This window comes from Anomaloglossus baeobatrachus, chromosome 2 (genome assembly GCF_048569485.1).
Source record: "Anomaloglossus baeobatrachus isolate aAnoBae1 chromosome 2, aAnoBae1.hap1, whole genome shotgun sequence".
Taxonomy (NCBI): domain Eukaryota; kingdom Metazoa; phylum Chordata; class Amphibia; order Anura; family Aromobatidae; genus Anomaloglossus; species Anomaloglossus baeobatrachus.
The window spans coordinates 4,842,352-4,864,716 of NC_134354.1; the positions used below are offsets into that span (position 1 = coordinate 4,842,352).

A 22,365-nucleotide genomic window follows, 5' to 3' on the forward strand; every position below is an offset into this window, starting at 1 on the left:
CAAGGTACACTAGCAGCCGGCTGCGGGACCCGACCGTACCCGAACTTTGGTTTACCAGTGACTCCGAGTGTGAATTAATAGTGAGTACACCAGTGTAATCCAGGCACGACACCGCACCGCAGCACGGCACCCTGCACCCCGACATCATCGCCCGTCCCACCGGGCCCCGGGACACACTGCCCCTACCCACGGAGGGGCTAACATCCAGGCTGCGACCTTAACACCGATCCCAGGAGCCCCCTTCACGAAGCGGTGGTGTATCCCGACGACCCGTGGGTGGCGTCACGACCCGTTCAACGACAACGCGGCCCCCGGCTGCGAACCTCGTCCCACACCACCCCCCCACTGCCTCCCCTTAACAGACCGACGTGGCCCCGGGTCCGGAGGCGCTCGAGCCACCGACACCCAGAGCCCGGACCTCGAGCGGCTCGGCCTGGCAAGGGAGCAGCCGAGCCCTCTCAGGGCGGTACATATGTGTGGGCAATGAGGACCAGACGTGAAATCTCAGGTATGTGTGGTCAGTGAGGACCGGAGCTGAGATCTCAGGTATATGTGGGCAGTGAGGACCCGACCTGAAATCTCAGGTATGTGTGGGCAGTGATGACCGGAGCTGAAATCTCAGGTATATGTGGGTAGTGAGGACCCGACCTGAGATCTCAGGTATGTGTGGGCAGTGAGGACTGGACCTGAAATCTCAGGTGTGGGCAGTGAGGACCGGACCTGAGATGTCAGGTATGTGTGGGCAATGAGGAACGGACCTGAGATCTCAGGTATGTGTGGGCAGTGAGGATCGGACCTGAGATGTCAGGTATGTGTGGGCAGTGAGGACCGGAGCTGAGATCTCAGGTATGTGTGGGCAGTGAGGACCAGACATGAGATGTCAGGTATGTGTGGGCAGTGAGGACCGGAGCAGAAATGTCAGGTATGTGTGGGCAGTGAGGACCGGAGCTGAGATCTCAGGTATGTGTGGGCAGTGAGGACCAGACATCAGATGTCAGGTATGTGTGGGCAGTGAGGACCAGACATGAGATGTCAGGTATGTGTGGGCAGTGAGGACCGGAGCAGAGATGTCAGGTATGTGTGGGCAGTGAGGACCAGACGTGAGATGTCAGGTATGTGTGGGCAGTGAGGACCAGACGTGAGATGTCAGGTATGTGTGGTCAGTGAGGACCGGAGCTGAGATCTCAGGTATGTGTGGGCAGTGAGGACCGGACGTGAGATGTCAGGTATGTGTGGTCAGTGAGGACCGGAGCTGAGATCTCAGGTATGTGTGGGCAGTGAGGACCGGACGTGAGATGTCAGGTATGTGTGGGCAGTGAGGACCAGACGTGAGATGTCAGGTATGTGTGGGCAGTGAGGACCAGACGTGAGATGTCAGGTATGTGTGGTCAGTGAGGACCGGAGCTGAGATCTCAGGTATGTGTGGGCAGTGAGGACCGGACGTGAGATGTCAGGTATGTGTGGTCAGTGAGGACCGGAGCTGAGATGTCAGGTATGTGTGGGCAGTGAGGACCAGACGTGAGATGTCAGGTATGTGTGGGCAGTGAGGACCGGAGCAGAGATGTCAGGTATGTGTGGGCAGTGAGGACCGGAGCTGAGATCTCAGGTATGTGTGGGCAGAGAGGACCGGACCTGAGATCTCAGGTATGTGTGGGCAGTGAGGACTGGACCTGAAATCTCAGGTGTGGGCAGTGAGGACCTGAGCTGAGTTCTCAGGTATGGGTGGGCAGGGAGGACCGGAGCTGAGATCTCAGGTATGTGTGGGCAGTGAGGACCCGACCTGAAATCTCAGGTATGTGTGGGCAGTGATGACCGGAGCTGAAATCTCAGGTATATGTGGGCAGTGAGGACTGGACCTGAAATCTCAGGTGTGGGCAGTGAGGACCGGACCTGAGATCTCAGGTATGTGTGGGCAGTGAGGATCGGACCTGAGATGTCAGGTATGTGTGGGCAGTGAGGACCGGAGCTGAGATCTCAGGTATGTGTGGGCAGTGAGGACCAGACGTGAGATGTCAGGTATGTGTGGGCAGTGAGGACCAGACGTGAGATGTCAGGTATGTGTCGGCAGTGAGGACCAGACCTGAGATCTCAGGTATGTGTGGGCAGTGAGGACCAGACCTGAGATCTCAAGTATGTGTGGGCAGTGAGGACCAGACGTCAGATGTCAGGTATGTGTGGGCAGTGAGGACCAGACATGAGATGTCAGGTATGTGTGGGCAGAGAGGACCAGACGTGAGATGTCAGGTATGTGTGGGCAGTGAGGACCAGACGTGAGATGTCAGGTATGTGTGGGCAGTGAGGACCGGAGCTGAGATCTCAGGTATGTGTGGGCAGTGAGGACCAGACCTGAGATCTCAGGTATGTGTGGGCAGTGAGGACCAGACGTCAGATGTCAGGTATGTATGGGCAGTGAGGACCAGACATGAGATGTCAGGTATGTGTGGGCAGTGAGGACCAGACGTGAGATGTCAGGTATGTGTGGGCAGTGAGGACCAGACATGAGATGTCAGGTATGTGTGGGCAGAGAGGACCAGACGTGAGATCTCAGGTATGTGTGGGCAGTGAGGACTGGAGCTGAGATCTCAGGTATGTGTGGGCAGTGAGGACCGGAGCTGAGATCTCAGGTATGTGTGGGCAGTGAGGACCAGACGTGAGATGTCAGGTATGTGTGAGTAGAGAGGACCAGACGTGAGATGTCAGGTATGTGTGGGCAGTGAGGACCGGAGCTGAGATCTCAGGTATGTGTGGGCAGTGAGGACCAGACGTGAGATGTCAGGTATGTGTGGGGAGTGAGGACCAGACGTGAGATGTCAGGTATGTGTGGGGAGTGCGGACCGGAGCTGAGATCTCAGGTATGTGTGGGCAGTGAGGACTGGAGCTGAGATCTCAGGTATGTGTGGGCAGTGAGGACCGGAGCTGAGATCTCAGGTATGTGTGGGCAGTGAGGACCGGAGCTGAGATCTCAGGTATATGTGGGCAGTGAGGACTGGAGCTGAGATCTCAGGTATATGTGGGCAGTGAGGACCGGAGCTGAGATCTCAGGTATATGTGGGCAGTGAGGACCGGAGCTGAGATCTCAGGTATGTGTGGGCAGTGAGGACCAGACGTGAGATCTCAGATATGTGTGAGTAGTGAGGACTGGAGCGGAGATCTCAGGTATGTATGGGCAGTGAAGACCGGAGCTGAGATCTCAGGTATGTGTGGGCAGTGAGGACCGGAGCTGAGATCTCAGGTATGTGTGGGCAGTGAGGACCGGAGCTGAGATGTCAGGTATGTGTGGGCAGTGAGGACCAGACGTGAGATGTCAGGTATGTGTGGGGAGTGAGGACCGGAGCTGAGATCTCAGGTATGTGTGGGCAGTGAGGACTGGAGCTGAGATGTCAGGCATGTGTGGGCAGTGAGGACCAGATGTGAGATGTCAGGTATGTGTGGTCAGTGAGGACCGGAGCTGAGATGTCAGGCATGTGTGGGCAGTGAGGACCAGATGTGAGATGTCAGGTATGTGTGGTCAGTGAGGACCGGAGCTGAGATGTCAGGCATGTGTGGGCAGTGAGGACCAGATGTGAGATGTCAGGCATGTGTGGTCAGTGAGGACCGGAGCTGAGATGTCAGGCATGTGTGGGCAGTGAGGACCAGATGTGAGATGTCAGGTATGTGTGGGCAGTGAGGACCGGAGCTGAGATGTCAGGTATGTGTGGGCAGTGAGGACCAGACGTGAGATGTCAGGTATGTGTGGGGAGTGAGGACCGGAGCTGAGATCTCAGGTATGTGTGGGCAGTGAGGACTGGAGCTGAGATGTCAGGCATGTGTGGGCAGTGAGGACCAGATGTGAGATGTCAGGTATGTGTGGTCAGTGAGGACCGGAGCTGAGATGTCAGGCATGTGTGGGCAGTGAGGACCAGATGTGAGATGTCAGGTATGTGTGGTCAGTGAGGACCGGAGCTGAGATGTCAGGCATGTGTGGGCAGTGAGGACCAGACGTGAGATGTCAGGTATGTGTGGGCAGTGAGGACCAGATCTGAGCCCACGGTCTTCCTGCCTTGTATAACATTCACAGAAGATGCAGTGACAACCTCAAATTCAGAGCAGAATTCTCCTCCTCTTCCTTTCTAGCCTTAGTCGTAGTTCACTCTTTTTGAGTCTGTCACTCATAGAAGGTCATGGAGGTTCAAGGCTCAGTGCGACTCTTCCCCTGGACCAGACTCGGCTACATTCTGCTTCTATCAGGTAATTTTGCCCATGCTCCCTTATCACTGATGGGGCCACAGACGCTTCATGGGGTGGGGGCTGTCAGAATTTTAACATTGGGAGAAATATATATTAACAATCAGTGAAACTAATTGTCATTGATAAAAAGGAACAAGTTTAGGACGAGGAAGCGAGAAAATTCTGTGCATAAGAGGCTAAAGAGGAATACTGTGGTAAGGTAATGTCCAGAAGAACCGAAAGAGTGAAGGAGGAGAGAGGGGTCATGTGAGATACAGGATGACATATCACTATGATAGGGGATAGAGATAGAGGGGTCATGTGAGATACAGGGCAATATATCACTATGATAGAGGATAGAGATGGAGGGGTCATGTGAGATACAAAATGACATATCACTATGATAGAGGATAGACATGGAGGGGTCATGTGAGATACAGGGCAATATATCACTATGAATAGAGGATAGAGATGGAGGGGTCATGTGAGATACAGGATGACATATCACTATGATAGAGGATAAAGAGATGGAGGGGTCATGTGAGATACAGGATGACATATCACTATGATAGAGGATAAAGAGATGGAGGGGTCATGTGAGATACAGGATGACATATCACTATGATAGAGGATAAAGAGATGGAGGGGTCATGTGAGATACAGGGCAATATATCACTCAGATAGAGGATAGAGATGGAGGGTTCATGTGAGATACAGGGCAATATATCACTATGATAGAGGATAGACATGGAGGGGTCATGTGAGATACAGGATGACATATCACTATGATAGAGGATAAAGAGATGGAGGGTCATGTGAGATACAAAATGACATATAACTATGATAGAGGATAGAGATGGAGGGGTCATGTGAGATACAGGGCGATATATCACTATGATAGGGGATAGAGATGGAGGGTCATGTGAGATACAGGGCGATATATCACTATGATAGAGGATATACAGATGGAGGGTCATGTGAGATACAGGGCGATATATCACTATGATAGAGGATAAACAGATGGAGGGTCATGTGAGATACAGGATGACATATCACTATGATAGAGGATAGAGATGGAGGGTCATGTGAGATACAGGATGACATATCACTATGATAGAGGATAGAGAGATAGAGGGTCATGTGAGATACAGGGCGATATATCACTATGATAGAGGATATACAGATGGAGGGTCATGTGAGATACAGGGCAATATATCACTATGATAGAGGATAAAGAGATGGAGGGTCATGTGAGATACAGGGCGATATATCACTATGATAGAGTATATACAGAGGGAGGGTCATGTGAGATACAGGGCGATATATCACTATGATAGGGGATAGAGATGGAGGGTCATGTGAGATACAGGGCAATATATCACTATGATAGAGGATAAACAGATGGAGGGTCATGTGAGATACAGGGCAATATATCACTATGATAGAGGATAAAGAGATAGAGGGTCATGTGAGATACAGGGCAATATATCACTATGATAGAGGATAAAGAGATGGAGGGTCATGTGAGATACAGGGCAATATATCACTACGATAGGGGATAAACAGATGGAGGGTCATGTGAGATACAGGATGACATATCACTATGATAGAGGATAGAGAGATAGAGGGTCATGTGAGATACAGGATGACATATCACTATGATAGAGGATAGAGAGATAGAGGGTCATGTGAGATACAGGGCAATATATCACTACGATAGGGGATAAACAGATGGAGGGTCATGTGAGATACAGGGCGATATATATGTAACCCCAGAGAAGGCCACTATTGCTGACGATCGGCCTGGCCACCATTCTTGCCCACATGATGCTGTTGAGAGTGGACATCTCTTGGGTGACTGCACAGTGTTTATATCCTCACCGTTCTGCTATTTGTATAATTTTATGATGTTGGGTTATTTGGTGTTGATGCCCGGTTTCTTATGGACGTGCCTCGTCGCCGGTGTTTTCTTGGTATATTACTTTCCACACACACGCGTTATCTCTGTATACTTTTCTATGGTCTCTTGGGCTCTTCTCAGTCATATGTTCTTCATGTGGACATTATCCTTTGAGCCGCACGTCGGGCCGGGGATGGAGGTTCGGTAGTTTGCGCTCTTGAAAGGTTTGTTAATTGCTCATTGGGCCTTTCTCTAAGTACAGTTACTATATTGGCCTCTTCTGTGGAGATGCAGCTCTCTTGTCGGTAAACGTCCTTGCTCCATCCGGTAATGTTTGCACATTTCTGGTACATGAGCTACCACAACATTAATCTGTGGAGCCCAAAGTCTCACTAGCTCTTTGTAGATACTGGTTATATAACCATCATAGAGATACAGTGGGGAAAAAGGTATTTAGTCATCCCCCAATTGTGCAAATTCTGCCCTTATAAAGATGAGGTTGGCCTGTAATTGACATCAGAGGTGACCACAACTATGAGAGACAAAAGGAGAAAACAAATCCAGAAAATCACCGCGTCTGATTTGGAAGATTTGTTTTGCAAATTATGGTGGAAAATAAGTATTTAGTTATCTAAAAACATGAAAGATTTCTGGCTCTCACAGACATGTAACTTCTTCTGTAAGAGGCTCCTCTGTCCTCCACTCATTACCTGTAGTAATGGCTCCTGTTTGAACTTGTTATCAGTATAAAAGACACCTGTCCACAACCTTAAACAGTCACACTCCAAACTCCATTATGGTGAAGACCAAACAGCTGTCAAAGGACACCAGAAATAAAATTGTAGCCCTGCACCAGATTGGCAAGACTGAATCTGCAATAGGCAAGCAGCTGGGTGTGATGAAATCAACTGTGGGAGCAAAAATAAGAAAATGGAAGACATACAAGACCACTGATAATCTCCCTCGATCTGGGACTCCACGTGGGGTCAAAATGATCACAAGAACAATGAGCAAAATCCCAGAACCACACAGGGGGACCTAGTGATTGACCTGCATAGAGCTGGGACCACCATAACAAAGGCTACCATATGTAACACAATCCGCACCAGGGACTGAGATACTCCAGTGCCAGACGTGTCCCCCTGCTTAAGCCAGTACATGTCCGGGTCCATCTGAAGTTTGCTAGAGACTCACCTATACGTGATTCACCGGGTATATAGGTCTCCTTTACTGATGTTTAAAATGGGGTTGAAAAGGAATTCGGAGTGTCCAAGGTGTCAGGGATCTGACGCAGGTATTTTTCACATGATGTGGTCTTGTCCGAGACTGGTCTCCTTTTGGACTAAGGTTATCCACAAGATAGGAAGAACATATGGGTGTGTCCTCCCCAGGGAACCAGTGATATGCCTATTGGGATATGTTGAGGAGCTTGGGGTGGAAAATACTATGAAAATTGTCATTGCTAGGCTGCTGTATGCGGCAAGAAAGCTGATCGCCAGGTCCTGGATTAAAAAAGACCCCCCGACCAGGGGAGAGTACATTAAAGGGGTGAAATGTATTCTTCAGCTGGAACGGGGAGTGTATGAAAGAAGGGGGAAGGTTAAAATGTTTGAGAAGCTATGGTCTCCTTGGCTGCAATGCGAATAAGACGAGTGATGGACCAATAAACTGGTCTGGGACCGGGATAGTCGTCTGAGACCTCTGATGTGTATGTTTTGTTTTATTTGTGTTACTAGTTGTTCCTCCTGCACAACGGGATGGTTGCTATACTGCAGTTGGAGGGTATTCTAAGTGTGTACTATATGGGATGTAGTATCGGGGAGAAGTGTTGCTGCCGGGGTGGGGGAGGGGGCGGGAGGGGGAGTTAAAGCGGTAATAGATGTGATAAATTTAATTTGGATGCCGATTTGTTATTCTGTTGTATGTATTCTGTTTTAATAAAAAAGTATCTGATTTAAAAAAAGAAGTTTGCTAGAGAGCATTTCGGTTATCCAGAAGAGTATTGGGAGAATGTCATATGGTCTGATAAAACCAAAGTAGAACTGTTTGGTAGGAACACAACTCGTCATGTTTGGAGGAGACAGAATGCCGAGTTGCATCCAAAGAACACCATACCTACTGTGAAGCATGGGGGTAGCAACATCATGCTTTTGGGCTGTTTCTCTGCAAAGGGACCAGGACGACTTATCCGTGTACATGAAAGAATGAATGGGGCCATGTATCGTGAGATTTTGAGTGCAAAGCTCCTTCCATCAGCAAGGCCATGGAAGATGAAATGTGGCTGGGTCTTTCAGCATGAAAATGATCCCAAGCACATCGCCAGGGCAACAAAGGAGTGGCATCATAAGAAGCATATGAAGGTCCTGGAGTGTCCTAGCCAGTCTCCAGATCGTAACCCCATAGAAAACTTTTGGAGGGAGGTTAAAGTCCATGTTGTCTATCGACAGGTCCAAAACCTCACTGCTCTAGAGGAGATCTGCATGGAGGAATGGGGGAACATACCACCAACAGTGTGTGCCAACCGGAGGAATGGGTCAACATACCACCAACAGTGTGTGCCAACCGGAGAAAGAGGCCAACATACCACCAACAGTGTGTGCCAACTGAAGGAATGGGTCAACATACCACCAACAGTGTGTGCCAACCGGAGGAATGGGTCAACATACCACCAACAGTGTGTGCCAACCGGAGGAATGGGTCAACATACCACCAACAGTGTGTGCCAACTGAAGGAATGGGTCAACATACCACCAACAGTGTGTGCCAGCCATGTGAAGACTTACAGAAAACATCTGACCTCTGTCATTGCCAACAAAGGAGATAAAACAAAATATTCAGATGAACTTTTGTTATTGACCAAATACTTATTTTCCACCATAATTTGCAGATAAAATCTTCCAAATCAGACGCGGGGATTTTCTGGTTTTGTTTTCTCATTTTGTCTCTCATAATTGTGGTCACCTCTGATGTCAATTACAGGCCAACCTCATCTTTATAAGGGGGAGAACCTGCACAATTAGGGGCTGACTAATTACTTTTTTCCCCACTGTATAATGAAAGGGGCCATGTGAAGTAAAGTGTAATATGACCACCATTATAGTGATATCAGAAAGAGAAGCTAAAAAGGGAAAGGAAACCGAAAATAGCAATAAAGCACAACAGAAACACTAATGATAGAGTGCTCAGTGACTGACAGACCATAGAGAAGAGCTGACAGTAGAGTGCTCAGTGATTGACAGACCACAGAGAAGAGCTGAAAGTAGAGTGCTCAGTGACTGACAGACCACAGAGAAGAGCTGACAGTAGTGATCAGTGACTGACAGACCACAGAGAAGAGCTGACAGTAGTGCTCAGTGACTGACAGACCACAGAGAAGAGCTGACAGTAGTGCTCAGTGACTGACAGACCACAGAGAAGAGCTGACAGTAGAGTGCTCAGTGACTGACAGACCACAGAGAAGAGCTGACAGTAGAGTGCTCAGTGATTGACAGACCACAGAGAAGAGCTGACAGTAGAGTGCTCAGTGACTGACAGACCACAGAGAAGAGCTGACAGTAGTGCTCAGTGATTGACAGACCACAGAGAAGAGCTGACAGTAGAGTGCTCAGTGACTGACAGACCACAGAGAAGAGCTGACAGTAGAGTGCTCAGTGACTGACAGACCACAGAGAAGAGCTGACAGTAGTGCTCAGTGACTGACAGACCACAGAGAAGAGCTGACAGTAGAGTGCTCAGTGATTGACAGACCACAGAGAAGAGCTGACAGTAGACTGCTCAGTGACTGACAGACCACAGAGAAGAGCTGACAGTAGTGCTCAGTGACTAACAGACCACAGAGAAGAGCTGACAGTAGAGTGCTCAGTGACTGATAGACCACAGAGAAGAGCTGACAGTAGAGTGCTCAGTGACTGACAAACCACAGAGCAGAGCTGACAGTAGAGTGCTCAGTGATTGACAGACCACAGAGAAGAGCTAACAGTAGAGTGCTCAGTGACTGACAGACCACAGAGAAGAGCTGACAGGCTGACAGTAGTGCTCAGTGACTGACAGACCACAGAGAAGAGCTGACAGTAGTGCTCAGTGACTGACAGACCACAAAGAAGAGCTGACAGTAGAGTGCTCAGTGACTGACAGACCACAGAGAAGAGCTGACAGTAGAGTGCTCAGTGATTGACAGACCACAGAGAAGAGCTGACAGTAGAGTGCTCAGTGACTGACAGACCACAGAGAAGAGCTGACAGTAGTGCTCAGTGATTGACAGACAGCAGAGAAGAGCTGACAGTAGAGTGCTCAGTGACTGACAGACCACAGAGAAGAGCTGACAGTAGAGTGCTCAGTGACTGACAGACCACAGAGAAGAGCTGACAGTAGTGCTCAGTGACTGACAGACCACAGAGAAGAGCTGACAGTAGAGTGCTCAGTGATTGACAGACCACAGAGAAGAGCTGACAGTAGAGTGCTCAGTGACTGACATACCAAAGAGAAGAGCTAATGGTAGAGTGCTCAGTGACTGACAGACCATAGAGAAGAGCTGACAGTAGACTGCTCAGTGACTGACAGACCACAGAGAAGAGCTGACAGTAGTGCTCAGTGACTAACAGACCACAGAGAAGAGCTGACAGTAGAGTGCTCAGTGACTGATAGACCACAGAGAAGAGCTGACAGTAGAGTGCTCAGTGACTGACAGACCACAGAGCAGAGCTGACAGTAGAGTGCTCAGTGATTGACAGACCACAGAGAAGAGCTGACGGTAGAGTGCTCAGTGACTGACAGACCACAGAGAAGAGCTGACAGTAGTGCTCAGTGACTAACAGACCACAGAGAAGAGCTGACAGTAGAGTGCTCAGTGACTGACAGACCACAGAGAAGAGCTGACAGTAGTGCTCCATGACTAACAGACCACAGAGAAGAGCTGACAGTAGAGTGCTCAGTGACTGACAGACCACAGAGAAGAGCTGACAGTAGAGTGCTCAGTGACTGACAGACCACAGAGAAGAGCTGACAGTAGAGTGCTCAGTGATTGACAGACCACAGAGAAGAGCTGACAGTAGAGTGCTCAGTGACTGACAGACCACAGAGAAGAGCTGACAGTAGTGCTCAGTGATTGACAGACCACAGAGAAGAGCTGACAGTAGAGTGCTCAGTGACTGACAGACCACAGAGAAGAGCTGACAGTAGTGCTCAGTGACTAACAGACCACAGAGAAGAGCTGACAGTAGAGTGCTCAGTGACTGACAGACCACAGAGAAGAGCTGACAGTAGAGTGCTCAGTGATTGACAGACCACAGAGAAGAGCTGACAGTAGAGTGCTCAGTGACTGACAGACCACAGAGAAGAGCTGACAGTAGTGCTCAGTGACTGACAGACCATAGAGAAGAGCTGACAGTAGAGTGCTCAGTGATTGACAGACCACAGAGAAGAGCTGACAGTAGTGCTCAGTGACTGACAGACCACAGAGAAGAGCTGACAGTAGAGTGCTCAGTGACTGACAGACCACAGAGAAGAGCTGACAGTAGAGTGCTCAGTGATTGACAGACCACAGAGAAGAGCTGACAGTAGAGTGCTCAGTGACTGACAGACCACAGAGAAGAGCTGACAGTAGAGTGTTCAGTGATTGACAGACCACAGAGAAGAGCTGACAGTAGAGTGCTCAGTGACTGACAGACCACAGAGAAGAGCTGACAGTAGTGCTCAGTGATTGACAGACCACAGAGAAGAGCTGACAGTAGACTGCTCAGTGACTGACAGACCACAGAGAAGAGCTGACAGTAGAGTGCTCAGTGATTGACAGACCACAGAGAAGAGGTGACAGTAGAGTGCTCAGTGACTGACAGACCACAGAGAAGAGCTGACAGTAGTGCTCAGTGATTGACAGACCACAGAGAAGAGCTGACAGTAGAGTGCTCAGTGACTGACAGACCACAGAGAAGAGCTGACAGTAGTGCTAAGTGACTAACAGACCACAGAGAAGAGCTGACAGTAGAGTGCTCAGTGACTGACAGACCACAGAGAAGAGCTGACAGTAGAGTGCTCAGTGATTGACAGACCACAGAGAAGAGCTGATGGTAGAGTGCTCAGTGACTGACAGACCACAGAGAAGAGCTGACAGTAGTGCTCAGTGACTGACAGACCATAGAGAAGAGCTGACAGTAGAGTGCTCAGTGATTGACAGACCACAGAGAAGAGCTGACAGTAGTGCTCAGTGACTGACAGACCACAGAGAAGAGCTGACAGTAGAGTGCTCAGTGACTGACAGACCACAGAGAAGAGCTGACAGTAGAGTGCTCAGTGATTGACAGACCACAGAGAAGAGCTGACAGTAGAGTGCTCAGTGACTGACAGACCACAGAGAAGAGCTGACAGTAGAGTGCTCAGTGATTGACAGACCACAGAGAAGAGCTGACAGTAGAGTGCTCAGTGACTGACAGACCACAGAGAAGAGCTGACAGTAGTGCTCAGTGATTGACAGACCACAGAGAAGAGCTGACAGTAGAGTGCTCAGTGACTGACAGACCACAGAGAAGAGCTGACAGTAGAGTGCTCAGTGACTGACAGACCACAGAGAAGAGCTGACAGTAGTGCTCAGTGACTGACAGACCACAGAGAAGAGCTGACAGTAGAGTGCTCAGTGATTGACAGACCACAGAGAAGAGCTGACAGTAGAGTGCTCAGTGACTGACAGACCACAGAGAAGAGCTGACAGTAGTGCTCAGTGACTAACAGACCACAGAGAAGAGCTGACAGTAGAGTGCTCAGTGACTGACAACCACAGAGAAGAGCTGACAGTAGAGTGCTCAGTGACTGACAGAGCAGAGCTGACAGTAGAGTGCTCAGTGATTGACAGACCACAGAGAAGAGCTGACAGTAGAGTGCTCAGTGACTGACAGACCACAGAGAAGAGCTGACAGTAGTGCTCAGTAACTAACAGACCACAGAGAAGAGCTGACAGTAGAGTGCTCAGTGACTGACAGACCACAGAGAAGAGCTGACAGTAGTGCTCAGTGACTAACAGACCACAGAGAAGAGCTGACAGTAGAGTGCTCAGTGACTGACAGACCACAGAGAAGAGCTGACAGTAGAGTGCTCAGTGACTGACAGACCACAGAGAAGAGCTGACAGTAGAGTGCTCAGTGATTGACAGACCACAGAGAAGAGCTGACAGTAGAGTGTTCAGTGACTGACAGACCACAGAGCAGAGCTGACAGTAGTGCTCAGTGATTGACAGACCACAGAGAAGAGCTGACAGTAGAGTGCTCAGTGACTGACAGACCACAGAGAAGAGCTGACAGCAGTGCTCAGTGACTAACAGACCACAGAGAAGAGCTGACAGTAGAGTGCTCAGTGGCTGACAGACCATAGAGAAGAGCTGACAGTAGAGTGCTCAGTGACTGACAGACCACAGAGAAGAGCTGACAGTAGTGCTCAGTGACTGACAGACCACAGAGAAGAGCTGGCAGTGGAGTGCTCAGTGACTGACAGACCACAGAGAAGAGCTGACAGTGGAGTGCTCAGTGACTGACAGACCACAGAGAAGACCTGACAGTGGAGTGCTCAGTGACTGAAAGACCACAGAGAAGAGCTTACAGTAGAGTGCTCAGTGACTGACAGACCACAGAGAAGAGCTGACAGTAGAGTGCTCAGTGACTGACAGACCACAGAGAAGAGCTGACAGTGGAGTGCTCAGTGACTAACAGACCACAAAGAAAAGCTGATGATAAAGAGCTCAGTGACTGACATACCACAGAGAAGAGCTGACAGTAGAGTGCTCAGTGACTGACAGACCACAAAGAAGAGCTGATGGTAGAGTGCTCAGTGGCTGACAGACCAAAGAGAAGAGCTGACAGTGGAGTGCTCAGTGACTGACAGACCACAGAGAAGAGCTGATGGTAGAGTGCTCAGTGACTGACAGACCACAGAGAAGAGCTGGCAGTGGAGTGCTCAGTGACTAACAGACCACAAAGAAAAGCTGATGATAGAGAGCTCAGTGACTGACAGACCACAGAGAAGAGCTGACAGTAGAGTGCTCAGTGATTGACATACCAAAGAGAAGAGATGATGGTAGAGTGCTCAGTGACTGACAGACCACAGAGAAGAGCTGACAGTAGAGTGCTCAGTGACTGACATACCAAAGAGAAGAGCTGATGGTAGAGTGCTCAGTGACTGACAGACCACAGATAAGACCTGATGGTGGAGTGCTCAGTAACTGACAGACCACAGAGAAGAGCTGATGGTAGAGTGCTCAGTGACTGACAGACCACAGAGAAGAGATGATGGTAGAGTGCTCAGTGACTGACATACCACAGGAATGAGATGATGGTAGAGTGTTCAGTGACTGACATACCACAGAGAAGAGATGATGGTAGAGTGCTCAGTGACTGACATACCACAGGAATGAGATGATGGTAGAGTGTTCAGTGACTGACAGACCACAGAGAAGAGCTGATGGTGGAGTGCTCAGTGACTGACAAACCACAGAGAAGAGCTGATGGTAGAGTGCTCAGTGACTGACATACCACAGGAATGAGATGATGGTAGAGTGCTCAGTGACTGACATACCACAGGAATGAGATGATGGTAGAGTGCTCAGTGACTGATATACCACAGAGAAGAGCTGATGGTAGAGTGCTCAGTGACTGACATACGTCAGAGAAGAGTTGATGGTAGAGTGTTCAGTGACTGACATACCACAGAGAAGAGCTGATGGTGGAGTGCTCAGTGACTGACAGACCATAGAGAAGAGCTGATGGTAGAGTGCTCAGTGACTGACATACCTCAGAGAAGAGCTGATGGTAGAGTGCTCAGTGACTGACATACCACAGAGAAGAGCTGATAGTAGAGTGCTCAGTGACTGACAGACCATAGAGAAGAGCTGATGGTAGAGTGCTCAGTGACTGACAGACCATAGAGAAGAGCTGATGGTAGAGTGCTCAGTGACTGACAGACCATAGAGAAGAGCTGATGGTGGAGTGCTCAGTGACTGACAGACCATAGAGAAGAGCTGATGGTAGAGTGCTCAGTGACTGACAGACCATAGAGAAGAGCTGATGGTAGAGTGCTCAGTGACTGACAGACCACAGAGAAGAGCTGATGGTAGAGTGCTCAGTGACTGACAGACCATAGAGAAGAGCTGATGGTAGAGTGCTCAGTGACTGACAGACCATAGAGAAGAGCTGATGGTAGAGTGTTCAGTGACTGACATACCACAGAGAAGAGATGATGGTAGAGTGCTCAGTGACTGACATACCACAGGAATGAGATGATGGTAGAGTGCTCAGTGACTGACATACCACAGGAATGAGATGATGGTAGAGTGCTCAGTGACTGACATACCACAGGAATGAGATGATGGTAGAGTGCTCAGTGACTGACATACCACAGAGAAGAGATGATGGTAGAGTGCTCAGTGACTGACATACCACAGGAATGAGATGATGGTAGAGTGTTCAGTGACTGACATACCACAGAGAAGAGATGATGGTAGAGTGCTCAGTGACTGACATACCACAGGAATGAGATGATGGTAGAGTGTTCAGTGACTGACATATCACAGAGAAGAGCTGATGGTAGAGTGCTCAGTGACTGACAGACCACAGAGAAGAGCTAATGGTGGAGTGCTCAGTGACTGACAAACCACAGAGAAGAGATGATGGTAGAGTGCTCAGTGACTGACATACCACAGGAATGAGATGATGGTAGAGTGCTCAGTGACTGACATACCACAGGAATGAGATGATGGTAGAGTGCTCAGTGACTGACATACCACAGGAATGAGATGATGGTAGAGTGCTCAGTGACTGATATACCACAGAGAAGAGCTGATGGTAGAGTGCTCAGTGACTGACATACGTCAGAGAAGAGTTGATGGTAGAGTGTTCAGTGACTGACATACCACAGAGAAGAACTGATGGTGGAGTGCTCAGTGACTGACAGACCATAGAGAAGAGCTGATGGTAGAGTGCTCAGTGACTGACATACCACAGAGAAGAGATGATGGTAGAGTGCTCAGTGACTGACATACCACAGGAATGAGATGATGGTAGAGTGTTCAGTGACTGACATACCACAGAGAAGAGATGATGGTAGAGTGCTCAGTGACTGACATACCACAGGAATGAGATGATGGTAGAGTGTTCAGTGACTGACATATCACAGAGAAGAGCTGATGGTAGAGTGCTCAGTGACTGACAGACCACAGAGAAGAGCTGATGGTGGAGTGCTCAGTGACTGACAAACCACAGAGAAGAGCTGATGGTAGAGTGTTCAGTGACTGACATACCACAGGAATGAGATGATGGTAGAGTGCTCAGTGACTGACATACCACAGGAATGAGATGATGGTAGAGTGCTCAGTGACTGATATACCACAGAGAAGAGCTGATGGTAGAGTGCTCAGTGACTGACATACGTCAGAGAAGAGTTGATGGTAGAGTGTTCAGTGACTGACATACCACAGAGAAGAGCTGATGGTGGAGTGCTCAGTGACTGACAGACCATAGAGAAGAGCTGATGGTAGAGTGCTCAGTGACTGACATACCTCAGAGAAGAGCTGATGGTAGAGTGCTCAGTGACTGACATACCACAGAGAAGAGCTGATAGTAGAGTGCTCAGTGACTGACAGACCATAGAGAAGAGCTGATGGTAGAGTGCTCAGTGACTGACAGACCATAGAGAAGAGCTGATGGTAGAGTGCTCAGTGACTGACAGACCATAGAGAAGAGCTGATGGTGGAGTGCTCAGTGACTGACAGACCATAGAGAAGAGCTGATGGTAGAGTGCTCAGTGACTGACAGACCATAGAGAAGAGCTGATGGTAGAGTGCTCAGTGACTGACAGACCATAGAGAAGAGCTGATGGTAGAGTGCTCAGTGACTGACAGACCATAGAGAAGAGCTGATGGTGGAGTGCTCAGTGACTGACATACCATAGAGAAGAGCTGATGGTAGAGTGCTCAGTGACTGACAGACCACAGAGAAGAGCTGACAGTGGAGTGCTCAGTGACTGACAGACCATAGAGAAGAGCTGATGGTAGAGTGCTCAGTGACTGACATACCACAGAGAAGAGCTGATGGTAGAGTGCTCAGTGACTGACAGACCATAGAGAAGAGCTGATGGTAGAGTGCTCAGTGACTGACAGACCATAGAGAAGAGCTGATGGTGGAGTGCTCAGTGACTGACATACCATAGAGAAGAGCTGATGGTAGAGTGCTCAGTGACTGACAGACCACAGAGAAGAGCTGACAGTGGAGTGCTCAGTGACTGACAGACCACAGAGAAGAGCTGACAGTGGAGTGCTCAGTGACTGACAGACCATAGAGAAGAGCTGATGGTAAAGTGCTCAGTGACTGACATACCACAGAGAAGAGCTGATGGTAGAGTGCTCAGTGACTGACAGACCATAGAGAAGAGCTGATGGTAGAGTGCTCAGTGACTGACAGACCATAGAGAAGAGCTGATGGTGGAGTGCTCAGTGACTGACATACCACAGAGAAGAGATGATGGTAGAGTGCTCAGTGACTAACATACCACAGGAATGAGATGATGGTAGAGTGTTCAGTGACTGACATACCACAGAGAAGAGATGATGGTAGAGTGCTCAGTGACTGACATACCACAGGAATGAGATGATGGTAGAGTGTTCAGTGACTGACATATCACAGAGAAGAGCTGATGGTGGAGTGCTCAGTGACTGACAGACCATAGAGAAGAGCTGATGGTAGAGTGCTCAGTGACTGACATACCACAGAGAAGAGCTGATGGTGGAGTGCTCAGTGACTGACAGACCATAGAGAAGAGCTGATGGTAGAGTGCTCAGTGACTGACAGACCATAGAGAAGAGCTGATGGTGGAGTGCTCAGTGACTGACATACCACAGAGAAGAGATGATGGTAGAGTGCTCAGTGACTGACATACCACAGGAATGAGATGATGGTAGAGTGTTCAGTGACTGACATACCACAGAGAAGAGATGATGGTAGAGTGCTCAGTGACTGACATACCACAGGAATGAGATGATGGTAGAGTGTTCAGTGACTGACATATCACAGAGAAGAGCTGATGGTAGAGTGCTCAGTGACTGACAGACCACAGAGAAGAGCTGATGGTGGAGTGCTCAGTGACTGACAAACCACAGAGAAGAGCTGATGGTAGAGTGCTCAGTGACTGACATACCACAGGAATGAGATGATGGTAGAGTGCTCAGTGACTGACATACCACAGGAATGAGATGATGGTAGAGTGCTCAGTGACTGATATACCACAGAGAAGAGCTGATGGTAGAGTGCTCAGTGACTGACATACGTCAGAGAAGAGTTGATGGTAGAGTGTTCAGTGACTGACATACCACAGAGAAGAGCTGATGGTGGAGTGCTCAGTGACTGACAGACCATAGAGAAGAGCTGATGGTAGAGTGCTCAGTGACTGACATACCTCAGAGAAGAGCTGATGGTAGAGTGCTCAGTGACTGACATACCACAGAGAAGAGCTGATAGTAGAGTGCTCAGTGACTGACAGACCATAGAGAAGAGCTGATGGTAGAGTGCTCAGTGACTGACAGACCATAGAGAAGAGCTGATGGTAGAGTGCTCAGTGACTGACAGATTATAGAGAAGAGCTGATGGTGGAGTGCTCAGTGACTGACAGACCATAGAGAAGAGCTGATGGTAGAGTGCTCAGTGACTGACAGACCATAGAGAAGAGCTGATGGTAGAGTGCTCAGTGACTGACAGACCATAGAGAAGAGCTGATGGTAGAGTGCTCAGTGACTGACAGACCATAGAGAAGAGATGATGGTAGAGTGCTCAGTGACTGACATACCACAGGAATGAGATGATGGTAGAGTGTTCAGTGACTGACATACCACAGAGAAGAGATGATGGTAGAGTGCTCAGTGACTGACATACCACAGGAATGAGATGATGGTAGAGTGTTCAGTGACTGACATATCACAGAGAAGAGCTGATGGTAGAGTGCTCAGTGACTGACAGACCACAGAGAAGAGCTGATGGTGGAGTGCTCAGTGACTGACAAACCACAGAGAAGAGCTGATGGTAGAGTGCTCAGTGACTGACATACCACAGGAATGAGATGATGGTAGAGTGCTCAGTGACTGACATACCACAGGAATGAGATGATGGTAGAGTGCTCAGTGACTGATATACCACAGAGAAGAGCTGATGGTAGAGTGCTCAGTGACTGACATACGTCAGAGAAGAGTTGATGGTAGAGTGTTCAGTGACTGACATACCACAGAGAAGAGCTGATGGTGGAGTGCTCAGTGACTGACAGACCATAGAGAAGAGCTGATGGTAGAGTGCTCAGTGACTGACATACCTCAGAGAAGAGCTGATGGTAGAGTGCTCAGTGACTGACATACCACAGAGAAGAGCTGATAGTAGAGTGCTCAGTGACTGACAGACCATAGAGAAGAGCTGATGGTAGAGTGCTCAGTGACTGACAGACCATAGAGAAGAGCTGATGGTAGAGTGCTCAGTGACTGACAGACCATAGAGAAGAGCTGATGGTGGAGTGCTCAGTGACTGACAGACCATAGAGAAGAGCTGATGGTAGAGTGCTCAGTGACTGACAGACCATAGAGAAGAGCTGATGGTAGAGTGCTCAGTGACTGACAGACCATAGAGAAGAGCTGATGGTAGAGTGCTCAGTGACTGACAGACCATAGAGAAGAGATGATGGTAGAGTGCTCAGTGACTGACATACCACAGGAATGAGATGATGGTAGAGTGTTCAGTGACTGACATACCACAGAGAAGAGATGATGGTAGAGTGCTCAGTGACTGACATACCACAGGAATGAGATGATGGTAGAGTGTTCAGTGACTGACATATCACAGAGAAGAGCTGATGGTAGAGTGCTCAGTGACTGACAGACCACAGAGAAGAGCTGATGGTGGAGTGCTCAGTGACTGACAAACCACAGAGAAGAGCTGATGGTAGAGTGCTCAGTGACTGACATACCACAGGAATGAGATGATGGTAGAGTGCTCAGTGACTGACATACCACAGGAATGAGATGATGGTAGAGTGCTCAGTGACTGATATACCACAGAGAAGAGCTGATGGTAGAGTGCTCAGTGACTGACATACGTCAGAGAAGAGTTGATGGTAGAGTGTTCAGTGACTGACATACCACAGAGAAGAGCTGATGGTGGAGTGCTCAGTGACTGACAGACCATAGAGAAGAGCTGATGGTAGAGTGCTCAGTGACTGACATACCTCAGAGAAGAGCTGATGGTAGAGTGCTCAGTGACTGACATACCACAGAGAAGAGCTGATAGTAGAGTGCTCAGTGACTGACAGACCATAGAGAAGAGCTGATGGTAGAGTGCTCAGTGACTGACAGACCATAGAGAAGAGCTGATGGTGGAGTGCTCAGTGACTGACAGACCATAGAGAAGAGCTGATGGTAGAGTGCTCAGTGACTGACAGACCATAGAGAAGAGCTGATGGTAGAGTGCTCAGTGACTGACAGACCATAGAGAAGAGCTGATGGTAGAGTGCTCAGTGACTGACAGACCATAGAGAAGAGCTGATGGTGGAGTGCTCAGTGACTGACATACCATAGAGAAGAGCTGATGGTAGAGTGCTCAGTGACTGACAGACCACAGAGAAGAGCTGACAGTGGAGTGCTCAGTGACTGACAGACCATAGAGAAGAGCTGATGGTAGAGTGCTCAGTGACTGACATACCACAGAGAAGAGCTGATGGTAGAGTGCTCAGTGACTGACAGACCATAGAGAAGAGCTGATGGTAGAGTGCTCAGTGACTGACAGACCATAGAGAAGAGCTGATGGTGGAGTGCTCAGTGACTGACATACCATAGAGAAGAGCTGATGGTAGAGTGCTCAGTGACTGACAGACCACAGAGAAGAGCTGACAGTGGAGTGCTCAGTGACTGACAGACCACAGAGAAGAGCTGACAGTGGAGTGCTCAGTGACTGACAGACCATAGAGAAGAGCTGATGGTAAAGTGCTCAGTGACTGACATACCACAGAGAAGAGCTGATGGTAGAGTGCTCAGTGACTGACAGACCATAGAGAAGAGCTGATGGTAGAGTGCTCAGTGACTGACAGACCATAGAGAAGAGCTGATGGTGGAGTGCTCAGTGACTGACAGACCACAGAGAAGAGCTGACAGTAGAGTGCTCAGTGACTGACAGACCACAGAGAAGAGCTGACAGTAGAGTGCTCAGTGACTGACAGAACATAGAGAAGAGCTGACAGTGGAGTGCTCAGTGACTGACAGACCATAGAGAAGAGCTGATGGTAGAGTGCTCAGTGACTGACAGACCACAGAGAAGAGCTGATGGTGGAGTGCTCAGTGACTGACAGACCACAGAGAAGAGCTGACAGTAGAGTGCTCAGTGACTGACAGACCACAGAGAAGAGCTGACAGTAGAGTGCTCAGTGACTGACAGAACATAGAGAAGAGCTGACAGTGGAGTGCTCAGTGACTGACAGACCACAGAGAAGAGTTGATGGATGAGTTCTTAGTAACTAGCAGACTACAGAGAAGAGCTGACAGTAGAGTGCTCAGTGACTGACAGAACATAGAGGAGAGCTGACAGTGGAGTGCTCAGTGACTGACAGACCACAGAGAAGAGTTGATGGATGAGTTCTTAGTAACTAGCAGACTACAGAGAAGAGCTGATGATAGCGTCAGACCGGGCAGATTCTAAGTGGCCAGTCATTAGGGGGCTGCCTTACCTAAGCATGAAGTGCACCAGTTAGGCTGATCTGCATTACCAGGGCAGTCCCTAATGTTAGCAGAGGAAAAGGATCGGTTTGACATCTAAGGGGCACTTTGCACACTGCGACATCGCAGGTGCGATGTCGGTGGGGTCAAATTGAAAATGACGCACTTCCGGCATCGCATGCGACATCGCAGTGTGTAAAGGCTGGATGATACGATTAACGAGCGCAAAAGCGTCGTAATTGTATCATCGGTGCAGCGTCGGCGTAATCCATGATTACGCTGACGCAATGGTCCGATGTTGTTCCTCGCTCCTGCGGCAGCACACATCGCTGTGTGTGAAGTCGCAGGAGCGAGGAATGTCTCCTACCGGCCTCACTGCGGCTTCCGTAGGATATGCGGAAGGAAAGAGATGGGCAGGATGTTTACATCCTGCTCATCTCCGCCCCTCCGCTCCGATTGGCCGCCTGCCGTGTGACGTCGCTGTGACGCCGCACGACCCGCCCCCTTAACAAGGAGGCGGGTCGCCGGCCACAGGGACGTCGCACGG

The 22,365-nt window shown here is 49.2% G+C and overlaps 1 protein-coding gene across 1 annotated transcript in view; it reads left to right on the forward strand.

Annotated features, from left to right (window-relative positions):
* Positions 1-4,143: 4,143 nt before the first annotated feature.
* Positions 4,144-22,365, forward strand: part of CD2 (CD2 molecule) — a 159,221-nt gene continuing 140,999 nt past the window's right edge. Inside the window, exon 1 of the mRNA XM_075332763.1 lies at positions 4,144-4,227. Within this exon, the coding sequence (XP_075188878.1) occupies positions 4,161-4,227 (67 nt within the window). The 5' untranslated portion in view covers positions 4,144-4,160. The remainder of the gene's footprint in view (positions 4,228-22,365) is intronic.